This window comes from Streptopelia decaocto (genome assembly GCF_964273445.1).
Source record: "Streptopelia decaocto genome assembly, chromosome: 6".
Lineage (NCBI taxonomy): Eukaryota > Metazoa > Chordata > Aves > Columbiformes > Columbidae > Streptopelia > Streptopelia decaocto.
This window is the reverse complement of record NC_138660.1, coordinates 42,800,301-42,812,416: the sequence shown is the minus strand read 5'-3', so window position 1 is coordinate 42,812,416 and position 12,116 is coordinate 42,800,301. Positions and strand designations below refer to the sequence as shown.

General features: G+C 45.7%; 1 protein-coding gene across 3 annotated transcripts in view; it reads left to right on the top strand.

Moving 5' to 3' along the window:
- The first annotated feature begins 479 nt into the window (after positions 1-479).
- The window catches only part of ITPRID2 (ITPR interacting domain containing 2), a 42,905-nt gene continuing 31,268 nt past the window's right edge, over positions 480-12,116 (top strand). The window contains exons 1-6 of one of the 3 annotated variants that reach the window (XM_082056296.1): positions 480-1,374; positions 1,715-1,966; positions 2,106-2,154; positions 7,616-7,665; positions 8,515-8,571; positions 11,033-11,069. In XM_082056296.1, coding sequence (XP_081912422.1) covers positions 1,765-1,966; positions 2,106-2,154; positions 7,616-7,665; positions 8,515-8,571; positions 11,033-11,069 — 395 coding nt within the window. In that variant the 5' untranslated portion in view covers positions 480-1,374; positions 1,715-1,764. Of the gene's footprint in view, positions 1,529-1,714; positions 1,967-2,105; positions 2,155-7,615; positions 7,666-8,514; positions 8,572-11,032; positions 11,070-12,116 lie in introns of all 3 variants that reach the window. The other 2 variants (XM_082056295.1, XM_082056294.1) reach the window with 2 other exon arrangements.

Sequence of the window (12,116 nt, the reverse complement as noted above, 5' to 3'; positions counted from 1 at the left end):
CAGAAATATTTTCCATTATGTCAAAGTAATCCTGTGCTAGGCTTTTGCCAATAAAGCCAGAAAAATCAGATTTTGAGATTCCAGTACTGTAAATACACCTGTGAGGAACTTCAGCTGAAGGCCAAGCCCCAGCATGCTGTGGCAGAGGGTGCAGGACACGCTGACTCTCTGACTCACCCCTCAGGACACCCATGGCTCAAGACATGCTCTTTATTAGCTTATGCCAAAACATGTAGTGTGTGAAACATTCTGTGCTGAGAAAATGTTGATAATTTTGAGGATCAGCAAGATTGATTCAAGTGTATTTTGCTCTTTTTTTTTTTCAAAAATACCAACATTTTAAAATACAGTCCTGAAACATGTATGGCAACGCACACTTTCAGGAACAAATTAAATACAAATACACTTTCTTTGTGCTACTGTTCTTTTTCTTTAATCTTAATACAAGGCATTCAGGAAATTAGACCAAGTTTAGGAAAATGGATCAAGTGATGAGGATAAATTAATCTTAGGAAGGCTATGTATCTGTAAAGTAGTGGATAGGTTGGATGGGTTAGGAAAAATAAATGTTTTGCTCTCAGTCAATTTTTTTTTTTTAATTTTTGTAGGGGAAAAACATTACAGAAATTCTTTGATAGGTTTGAACTATAAAGCTGGATAATGAAAGGATATTTGCTGAGCATGTCACACCTCCTTCTCAGATGCAGGGACTCATCTTTTGCTGGGTTTTCAGTTGATTCTGGTTGCTTGAGTTTACCCTGGACCAGATGACAAAGGCTTCAAGTGAATCTAAGATGCTAACAGGTATTGTTTGGTACTGCCGCTGTCCCTGCAGATCTCTGCCTGTGCTCAAGCAGAGGCTTATCTGATGTCCCACCCCGAAAACAAGATACAAACTCGTGTGTGTCCAGCCAACTTACTTGCTGTCTTGTGCCTTCCCCATTCCCAGAAGAAAAAATGTCACAAATACTCTTTTACCTGCTTTGCCTATGTTCTGGTTTCGAAACATCCTTCGCCTGCCCACGACCGGCCGGCCAGGCCAAGGCCGAGGAGCGCTGCTGAGCCCAGCTAGGCTCAGCCTGCGGCCAAGCGCGGCTGGCGCAGGGTGCCCTCCCAGGAGACCGCAGCCCTGCCGCCCCTTCCCGGCCGCGCTGCCCCAGCAGCGGTCAGGGTCAGCCCGACACCCCGACCCCGCAGCCATGCCCGGCCGGTGCGGCGCGGGCGGCCCCGGCAGGACGGGAGCTGCCGCCAGCCCCGCTGCCATCACGTGGCCGCCGAGTTTTCTTCCCGCAGCGGTATGAGGAAGTCAGAGCCGCCGCCGCCGTCCGCTGCCCGGGCGGGCGCTGCCACCGCCGCCTTCCCGCGGCGCGATATGTGAGTGAGTGAGTGAGTGAGTACCCGCGGGCAGCGGCGCCGGGCCGGGCCGACCCCAGCCCAGCCCCTTGCCCTCCCGCTGCGAGCCGGGCGGGGCCGGGGCTGGCAGCTGTGGGGCCGGGAGCGGCCGTCCGGGGGAAGCTGGGCCGCGGCAGTGAGTGGGTCTGGGGGCGGGCTGGGCTGTAATCGCGGGTGGGTTCGTGGTGGGGGGGATGGTGAGCGTGGGGCGGGGCAGTGTCGCTCCTCCGGGGCTGTGCGAACAGCGGCCCCGCGCCCCCCGGCGGCCCGTCTCCGGTGGCGGCCCCCGGGACGGACGGCACGGCTCCCCTTCCCTCGCCAGGCTGGCTCTCTCGGGCACTCGCCTCTCGGCGTGAAACCCCCGCCGTCCCGATGGAGGAGTCCCCGGCGGTGGAGGAATGGCAAGGGGCGACCCAGAAGAGGAAGGCCTGGGCTAAGAGCCGGGACTCCTGGCAGGCGTCGGAGGCGGAGGATTTCTCGGCAGCGGCGGCCCGCAGCGAGGAGGAGGAGGAAGAGGAAGAAGACGAGGAAGAGGATCTCGCCAGCGGAGAGTTGCCGCTGGCCGCAGAAGCAGGTCAGTGCCGGGAGCGCGGCGGGGCTGGGGCCGCAGCCCGCGGACCCCTGGGACCCCCGGGGTCCCCGGCAGCGGGAGCGGCCCCTGACGGAGGGGCTGTTACTGACCATCAGCTTTTCTCTCCTGCTCTGCCTTTAAGGTCACAGCGTTCCCAACGAGAAGATCGCGATATGGCTGAAGGACTGCAGGTGGGTGCTCCCGCCGAGCTTGCCTCTGCCCTTGTCCTGCCGCCCCGTTGCCGCTGCCGCCGGCGAGTCGCTGCGGATGCGGGGCCGGAGCCCACGGTCCCCAGGCGGGTGTCGGGTCGGGCAGCTCCCACATAGGGGAGAAGAGGAAATTTCGGCGGCGTCCTGACTCGCGGGTTGTCGTGGGCATCTCTGCGCTCTGGAGCGCTGTTTGTCATCGGCACTGTCAGGAGCCTTCTTCGAGCAAAAATACCCTTCGGTCTTACGGCGGTTATACCCTCAGTTGGGGTTACAATGGGAGCAGTGGCATGTGTATGTGTAGCTAGGGAAGAGCTGGCTTTGGCACCTTTTCTCTTTTTGGTGTCTCATGTAATGAAGCTGAACACTTTCAGCCACTGGGGAGGAACTTAGTTTAGGGTAAGGATAGTGGTGTTGTTTTGGAAGCGGCTCTGTTTCTTATGGAGGGGCTCCAGTTTAAAGCATCCCGTTGCCTTGCCTTATTTTTCCTGCAGACTTAAAGAAACAGAACTTACACGGTAATGCCCTCTGTGCTTAGGGGTCTTGAAGATCGATGGCACAATTTAAGCTAATTTGACTTATCCAAGTCTCTCTCCTTGTCTGTCATATGGACCGACATCCTTAATTTACGATGTGGTGTATATATCCCACGTTTCTGTTACTATTACAAAATATTTCCTTGGTGTTTGGAATGAGTTGATGACATTACTTTTTCTTCATCCTCAGTCACACAAAAGTGTAAATGCTGCATCCAGTAGCTACTGTTTTTGTCCTGTCTTTTTCTCTATTCAGTCCTAGCAGCCCTTCGAGCCAGAATTGACGGGGGAAAGCTAATAATTAGCTTTTAAGTAGTTAACAATGACATTTCAAGGCCTCCCCTACTTGATATTTCTGATTTCCTTCTCGTTTTGAGAGCAGCTACATTAAAATGAAAATTTAACTCTGAGATTAGCTGTGCTGTTGTGATCTTTTTATCCAGTAAGCAGCTGAGCTGAGCTTACTCCCATAACTGAAGTGTGGGTTGCTTTATAGCTACAGGGTCCTTGGTATAATTTTCCTTGGATCTTTACAGGCTGTGCCTTGGAGGGGGTTTTGGCAGCTAGCAGCTTGAAATCATACTGTGTCCCTAAAATGCGACGTTCATGTCTGCCAGGCTGTTCTTCCAGAATGTTAGAATGGGAGAAGATTTTTCTGACTTTACCTGAAATCTGATATCCTGTTTGTTGGTCTGGCAAAGTATAATCTTAAAAATAATTGTTAACGATCCCAATGCTTTATTAGAAGGATTTTTTGAGTAGAGAGGGCAAAAAATAGAGGAAGAAGGGGGAAGAGGCCCTTGAGGGAGAAATTCCTCCTAATGCTGCAGTGCTACTTCTCTCCGTATCTGCAGGATTTCTGTCTAGAACCTTCCCTTGTCCTGTCACCCTTGCCTTATCCATACAGAATTTAAGGAATAGCACAAAACTGCAAACTGACAACATGAACACCTAATAGATAGTAACAAATCTTGAATAGTAACACAAAGCTTGTGGTTTTATTCATGTGCTATGGTAACTGTCTGTTACTAAGACTGGCACCAAATGCTTCTGCAGAATGTGTTTGTATCTCTGGTAGTTGATTTGCAAAATATGGGAATCTTATTTTATACTCTATTTCCATATTTTAGACATAAGGAAATAAAGCATGAATTTACCCTTTTGCTAATATAGAGATGCAAATTTAATTAATGCATGTTTGTGAAACCCATTGTGGCCTTTCCACAGAAGTCTTTTAAAGTATAGCTATCCAGTGTTGTAAATCTTTTCAGAAGAATCTTGGGTTCTCCGTAGATAAAATTTGCATTTCTCTAAAGATCTTTTAAACTGTTAAGCTGTTGAGATTGGAGTTAGCCTCTGACTCTGTAATGTGCAGAGTGTGTGCATACACGATTCAGTCTGGGAGGTGCAATCCCAGATGCCTTGAGCAGTCCCTTGTGTTTTACAAACGCAAATGATTTAATTTTTTTTTTTTGTATCGAATATACATGCAAGCAGCAGCTAGTACATGTAGTAAAATGATTATACAACTTGTACGATTATAGAGTGACTGTATGTATCTAAACCCTGATCCGATTGTCTCTTGATAACAATGTATATAGGAAAAGAGGACAGGGTGTTGTTTGAAAAGGAATACTTAAAAACAACAGTTGTTGTGAAATTTGCAATTGTTGTCTTCCCCGAGAATTCTTATTTGTTAAATAACACTGTTTTTGTTGTAGAGCTTTGATTGCTACAAAGCATGGGCAATAGACGCAGACTGAGCTTCTGTTTCTGGCCCATCGCACCACATCATTGTTAAGAGTTAGCTCTGTTGCAAAATGTAACCATTACTACAAGTGAAGATTCAGTTACTAAAATGAAGTATTTTCTCTGTTATGTATTTTCTGAAAGCAGTCCTTTCCATTTTGTCTATAAGATTTTGTGAAATGTACATCAGAAGCAAATTAGCACTTTTAAAATTTCATTTTCTGTTTTGAGTTGGCAGCAGCACAAAAAAATGTAATATCAACCTGCTGCATAAATAGATCTACTTGTAAGATTTATTCCTTTGTTTGTTTCCAAAAGCATTGACACTGTTATAATATGGATAAAAAGAATTACTAGTTGTCCCTTGGTATTCGGGTTAGCAGTTTGGGGCTCTTATTACTTGGCATCTATGTTTCACATCTGCTTTGGAGGAGAGAGAAGTGTGCCTAAAATCACATGCTATTTAACTTGGTATACATGTGTTTGTTGCTTTTCTTTTTGTTTTGTTTGTTAAAAAAAAACAACAGCAAAAACAAAAAAGGTAAGTATGTATCACACTGTAATAAGAATTATGATGGCTTAAGAAATGTCAGATGTTACCCAGAGTTTCTGGTTCATTCATGTTTTGGGAATCACCTACCTTTGAGAAAGGCATACTTTTCTCTCTCCCCAGTATTTTGAAAAGGCATTTTGAAGTAATAAGAAAGCTTACAAAGTTTTCAGTTTTAACTCTTGTAAAGCTAAGACAGGAAACACAAGTGTTTGTATTATACTGATAGAAAAGAAACATTTTTTGACGACTCCATGGTGATGTGTATTATTTTGATTCACTGTATTTAAACTCTTCCAGCAATACAGGGGATGCGGGAGGTATTTAGGAGCCATCTCCTGTAGATACGCAGGAAGTGAGTTCTTGAAATGCCTCAGAAAGAAGAGATTTTTTTGCTTCAAGTTTAAAATAAACATGGCTCCTGCCCAATTAATGCTTTTAAACCTGAGGTCTAAACGCTCTTACAGCACAGTGCAAAACCCTCATCCTATTCCTGAAGACCAGCCTACCACAACTGGTAGCTGAGTAAGCCAGCCTCTGGGATGAGAGGAAGCCTTGAGGCTCCATATGCCCCTCTTACCTGCTCGGTACCCGTGGCAATGTGGGCATTGAGAGTTCATTAACTTCTTTTGTGAGATACTGAGATAAGTTATTGCCATATGTGTTAAAATACAATAATAAATGAGTGAACACAAATGGAAAACTGTAGGGTCCAGGCACACAGCCACTCACTTGCTCTTTGCTCTGGCTGGGCTCTGCTTGCTCTTGGCATCCCCAGCTGCTGTGTGAAGGCTGCTGGGACATGCTGGGGACCTGCCGTGGAGCACCTCCGGCCGGCAGATGGAAAGGGCCCACACAGCCTTCCCCAGTGCACGAGGCTGCTCTGAGACAGAGCTGGCCAACTTGGCTCATGGGCCTCGCTGGTGACAAACAGCTGTCCATGCTGTTGTCCAAGAGTATTTTGTCTGTGGTATTTGTCCCTTGTTTAAACATGTGTCTAGTTCTTAAATGAAAGTTTTTCAAAGGCAGGAGGTGTAAGGCAGCTGTGCCTGTGTGCAGCAATGCAAGCAGGGCAGCAGATGGGTGGTTGACAGGGCTGCTTTTCTGGTAGCTGCTAACATGCTGCAGAGGTGACAGGCTTAATATTTGAAAGAAAATGCCCGCTTTGGCGGTTGCTTTTACCATTTTTCTGACAGCTGGTGCATGCAGCACTGACCTTGGTTGTCAGAGTCACTGCCAGCAAGTTTCTGTATCCAAAAGCAGACACGTTGAAGTAGCCACCACGGAAGGAGGGGTAGAAGCGTGGGAGCGCACCCATCAAAGCCAGAGAGTAAACAACCGGCATAGTTATTACCTCAGAACATAAGGCTTATTGTAGCGTGACAGGTTCAGACAATATGCCCTAAGCTTTTTCAAACCCTGAGAGGACAGACGCGCCGGAACCCAGGAGATCTGAGCCTCGGCAGTCTCTCCCGTCACCTGAAACACGCTTGTGCGCATGGGTGCTCTGGCTGTTTGCCTTGGCCTCTCATCATGCTGGTCTTTGCTTTTCAAAAGACATGTTGAAGTGAGCTTGTTCCCTGTCAGCAGGCCACAGGTGGAAAGAGTGAACTCTTTTCAGAGAGGAAAGAAAAAAAAAAAAGGTTGTGAAATGTTAAGGTCTGTTAGAAAGGAGAGATGCAAACTTTTCTTGCTTTATTTGGCTGTGGCACCAAAACAAATACTGTATCAGAGCACTGTTTACTTTCAGCTCTTTGGGCTGGTTTATGTGTTTGTCTAATTAAAAACCCAAATGAAACATAGATAATATAGGCACATAAATCATCTGCTTTCCCCTTCTTTATGAGTATTATATTTCTGAATTTGTTTTGGGCTTTGAGAGTTAATGCTGCACTACTTAATAGTGACAGGCCTTTGGTTAAACACGTCTCAGAGACAAGTTGTGGAAACATCCAGCTAATGTCAACAAGTGTAGCGTGAGCCCAGAAAGGGTTTGGACCTGTCATTTCAGTGGTTGCTGCTGCTCCATTTGGGCACCATGAGGTTCAGCAAATCCCCTGCCTTTCAGGGGGCAGCAATAGGAGGGATCATCCAAACAAGAGCCAACCTAAAGAGCCTGTGAAGTATCAGAACTGGCAAGAGACAGCTGACATAGCTGTTAAGATATTTATCTTGTGTCTGATCACCCAATACAGCTTTCCACCCCTCTCTTCAAGAAGTTTTAGATGTGTAGAAAAATGGCAACAGTTTTTGTTGTATAAATGAGATCAAATCAAGTCATTCAAAAACCTGTGCTCATTTTTTTCTGGGTGTTCTGCTGAGAAGCCCGTTATCTTTCTTGACAGAGGGCTGGTGACCCCAAAGCTTTGCTGCTGACTGGTGTCTGAGCATTGCAGTTATTATTAACCTGTTTTGTTGTTTCTCCCTACAAGACATATTTGTTCAGAGGGCTGGGGATTGTTTAGGAAGTAATTGCCTGTCCTCAGATGTTTGTGCTTTCTGGGGGCGGAGGGAGGGACAACTGCTGCTATCACAAGCTTGTTACACGCTGTAAGGAAGGACATGAAGCAGCAAGTTTTTAAAGTATTATTAATCTCTTCTGTGGTTTCAGAACGCCTCTGGGAGCCTCCCTGGATGAGCAAAGCAATCCTCTGTTGAAGGGTAAGGAAAGGCTTTACCTACTGAAATCTCTCTTGCTGGGAACTGTGCTTCTGTGGATGTTCACCTGAGACCTCAGCTCTCTGGCAGCAGCACCAACCACAGCCTGGTTGGTGTTGCCGAGTTGTTCTCGCTGTGAAGCAGTTGTGCCTGAGAAACTATAGAAGGGGGAAAAGATCCTGAATAAATATTCCTGGAGAGTTTAGTAATCCCTAAAGCCAGAAACCCAAAATGTGCACAAAGAGGGGGTTGTAATTTCCTCTCCGAGCTGGCGAGCATTAGGCAGTCTCTGTCTCTTGTAACTGGTTGCCACACCTGAAAATTTTACTATCTGAGCAGAGCTGGATACTAAAGTTCAAAGTACAGTGAGAATGTGCAGGTAGTGACAGGGTGCAGAGGAATTACTGGCTGTGCCTGGAGTCTTCGCTTCAACTCAGTCTGGTACAGGGAGAGAGAGGGGAATGCCTAAGCTGGACTCAGACTCTGGATCCCCCTGGTAAGATGTCTGGAGGATAGATACATTTGTGCCTTCTGATCCTAAATTGTTGGGTGGTACCTTCAGTTTCCCATGTGCAGTTAATTTGCTTGTAGGTTGACTTGGGGGTGTTTCTGAGGACAAAACTAAAGCAGTGTTATAGACATTCTCTTTCCAAATAATTTTTCTATGTTCTCAAATGTAACTTCTCACTTCTTAGTGCTTTTTTAGCGTTTCAGTAATGCAGGAATTGTAAATATAGCCCGGTTATAGCGTGTTGTATCAACTGAAGTGTCTTGCTAAATTCTTTAGTTAAGCTGTTGAAAAGAAGACACTGAAGCATTCTAGTTGTTGAACTGCTAACTGTACGATTTCAGGCATGCTGGTGAGAAATGGAGGAAGTTTTGAAGATGACTTATCCCTGGGAGCTGAAGGTGGGTGTGGCAGTATTATGACTTTTTTTTTTCTAGAAAAAAATATAGTTTAGTCATCTGATTTTTATTTTGAAAGATTGCATTTCCCTTCTGGTCAAAGCTGGCTAGAAAAACTGCATGAAGCACATAGAAAAATACAGGAGGATTTGCTTTTTGAGTTTATTAGACTATCACTGGTGTTAAACGTTCTTGTCTAACCCAAAGGTCAGAGGCAGCCCTGAATTTGCCTCTGCCTTCTCATTTTAATGCTCACAGTGGCAGCAGAGCCTGCAGCACTCACTGAGGCTGTGAGAAAGTAGTTTCTCCTACTTGATCTTCTTGTCCGTGGGTTACTCTGGCAGCCGTGAATGCCCCACTTCCCCTGAATCCCTTGGAACTGGCATGTGCAAGCTTTTGAAAGGAGAAATAAAATTCTGTCGGCCAAGAGGCAAACCCATTAAGGGCTAAGTGCTTTTAAAAATGAAAAGCACCAAAGCTAAGTAAGTACTTTGGATCAGCCATGACATACACTTAGCTGTCACTAGCCTTTCTCTTTTGTTTTTTAAGGGGAAGGAGATGTGTGTCTGTTCATGGTGGACTTTTTTGCTAGAAAAATACTTTTAACCTCTCTGTTGATGATGGGTTAGAGGTGTCCATAAATGAACAAAAGCACTGTGGACCCTATTCTAACAGCAGCATCCTGAAATAAAATAGCAAAAAAGAGTCTCACAAAGGGGGCTCTGGCATTATCTGCAGAATAGGGAATATAAGACAATATCTTTGTCAAAAAAATAAAAAGGTAAAACCACTCCCCCCCTTTAGCTTTTAATGTTTTTCAAACTACAGTTTTTGCAATAGTGTCAGAACTTGTATAGTAGACAGCCTTTTTTTTCCACAGCAGTATTACCAGTGGTGTCAAAGTAGTGGGACAGGGTCTGGAGGAAGGAAATATCTTTAGTTTTTAAAGTTTCAAGACTTCTAAGGAAAACAGTTGACCTGATAATTACCTTGATCTGATAATGATGGAGATGCAGTAAATGAGTCCCTTATTGCAATAGATTAAATAGGATTAAATTTTCGTTTTGACACTCTTTTCTGCCTGTTAGATTGCCTGCAGTACAAGGATTTAATAGAAAAAGTTTTAACAATAATCCCAGCTCTGAGCATATGGAAAATAAGTCAAGAATCAGTACATTTTAAAACATCATGTCACTTTTTTCTTTTCAATGTTTTCCCCTTATCATTCCCAAGGATTTCTGGTTTTTATGAGCCTTTAGTGTGATTTAGGCAGAAGGTCGTTTCTCCCGTTTTCAGATGACAGAGAACCCTAGAATCTCTGGTTGATTTTCCTGGGTAAAGACACAGGTGTTTCTGCAGGGCTTTGTTTCCCCATCTGAGAACAAGGGGACAACAAAGCTGGTTGGCACAGAGCTGCGCACCCTGCCAGACAGACAGCCCCACTGAGGCTGCTGTGAATGCCTGCCCTTGTGCATCCATCGCTGCCCGAGTCCAGAAACAAGCCAGAGCCCTGTTTAAATGGCACAGAGGGCATCAGGCCCTGTAACCCCAGACCCTACTGAGCTCTTAAAGTCCATGGTTTAGTTGTTCACACCAGCCACCAGCTGATCCATATAGGTAGGCTTACCTTCATGTTATAGGCAAGAATATTAAAAAAAAAAAAAAAGGTGTGGCATCTGTGTTTTGTATATGTTTAAGTTTCTTTATGATGCCTCTGAAAATAAGGGGGAGGTGGTGAGGTTTCCATGTTTGCTCTGTCTTGGTGACTGTGCTCTCTGGCACTGCAAGTTGAGATGCAGGTTTTTTTCCTGGCAGCATTTGACACCATTCTGCTCTTTTCGTAGCTGATTCTGAGGGCTGCTACAGCGTATGCACACTCCATGTCTGGATCCTGGGGCAAGTTTGTTAATGTTGAATCTCCTCTTTGGGGATTCCAGAATTTAAGGCTGGTGCTCAACTCTCTGGCTTGACAGGGTGTTGATTTTCTGAAAGAATAATGCTGCCTGAGGTGTTCCTGTGTGGAGCTGGGCCGATCCACCTGCCTTTCGTATGTGCTTTACTTTATCTATGAGAGCAATCCTCCCATGCCCGCTACTCCTCCTCCCCTTCCCGCCCAAGAACAGCCCTGCAGCTGGTAATTGCTTCTTCAATTGCAAGGCAATAAATGGTTTATATAACAATTACTAGCTTACCACATGTAAGATTTCAAGTTAATATGATTAGTGACAGTATGTAAGCACGTGTCCATGTGAGATTTTAGCTTAAACAGAGCCTGAATAAACCAGATTGTCTTCATCTCAGCTGTGTACTAGAAACACTCGACAATCACATTTATGTGGGAAGAGAGAAACCTGGCTTATGTGGGAGTTTTGGTAAATGTGCTCACTGCCTGCTTCTTCATACCTGTTGTGGAAAGTGTAATCCTGAAGAGATCTGTGTGTAACTTCTTCTTGTTTCCCTACAGCTAATCATCTACGGAGTGATACCCAAATGGAAACAGGGTAAACTTCTTTTTTTGTTATTTTTTACTTCAAAGAAATATTGATACTGAAGTGCAGGAGGAAGAGGGAGCAATGGAAGTTGTAGAGGCTACATCAGAGCTACAGCTCTTCTGGTCATGTCACTTTATGTGAGATGGAAAGAGAAGACTTAGCATAGAAACAGTCATTATGAAATGCAGAAAAAAAACAGGTTTTTATTCTTCCAGCAGACCTGATGTAGATTTTTGGGTAGCAGGAGGAGAATGGAGAAATGCCAAATCTGAGTAACCTAGTATGATTTACCTCCTTTGCCTTACTGATCCATTGCTATTTCAGAAATCTCAAGGGAAAATTAGTTTTACTTCTCAGACCAGATATCCTTTGAGAGTGGGAAGAAAAGACTGAGAGTACTTGATTTATAGGGAGAGCTTCTAAATTAAATGTGCTGTGACTAAAACCCCTGTTGAGACTTCAGCAAGTGCCAGCACAGCCCATGTGGGCAGTGTCCTCGCTACTCCTTCTGAGCCAGGCCCCACAAATGTGCTTTTAGGTGAATCCACTGTCATCTTTGGTTTTTCGGTGGTTGTTCTGTTGTGTGTGTGTCTTAGGATTTGTACAGTAAAATTCACCCTGGGAAAGTTTGTCCCACAGAGAGATTGTCAGTAACAGTACGTTTGAGACCGAGGTACCACCTAATGCTGAGGCGGCTTCTCCAGACTCAGGGAGGAAATAGTTTGGGATTGGGAAAGAAACCAGCCGGCAGTCTTGATTGGAGCTCATCTTGCTCCATTTCCTCCCCCCTGGAGCCTCTTCAGCTTCCCTGGCCACTGCTGGGACAGCTCACAGTCTTGCGTGGGTGGCAGTCAAGGGTGAGGGGGAGCCAGGTACCTGAGGCATGGAGGGGTGGTCCTGCCATGGAGAGGTGGTCCTGCTAGAGGAGGCAGTGGCGTGGGGCAGTGCAGGGAAAGGCAGGACAGGGCAGCTCAGCAGAGGCTGGGCTTCCTTGCTGGAAGAGGGTGGGATCGGGGAGGGTGGGGCAGCAAGGGGAGATCAGGGGTTTGTTTATTC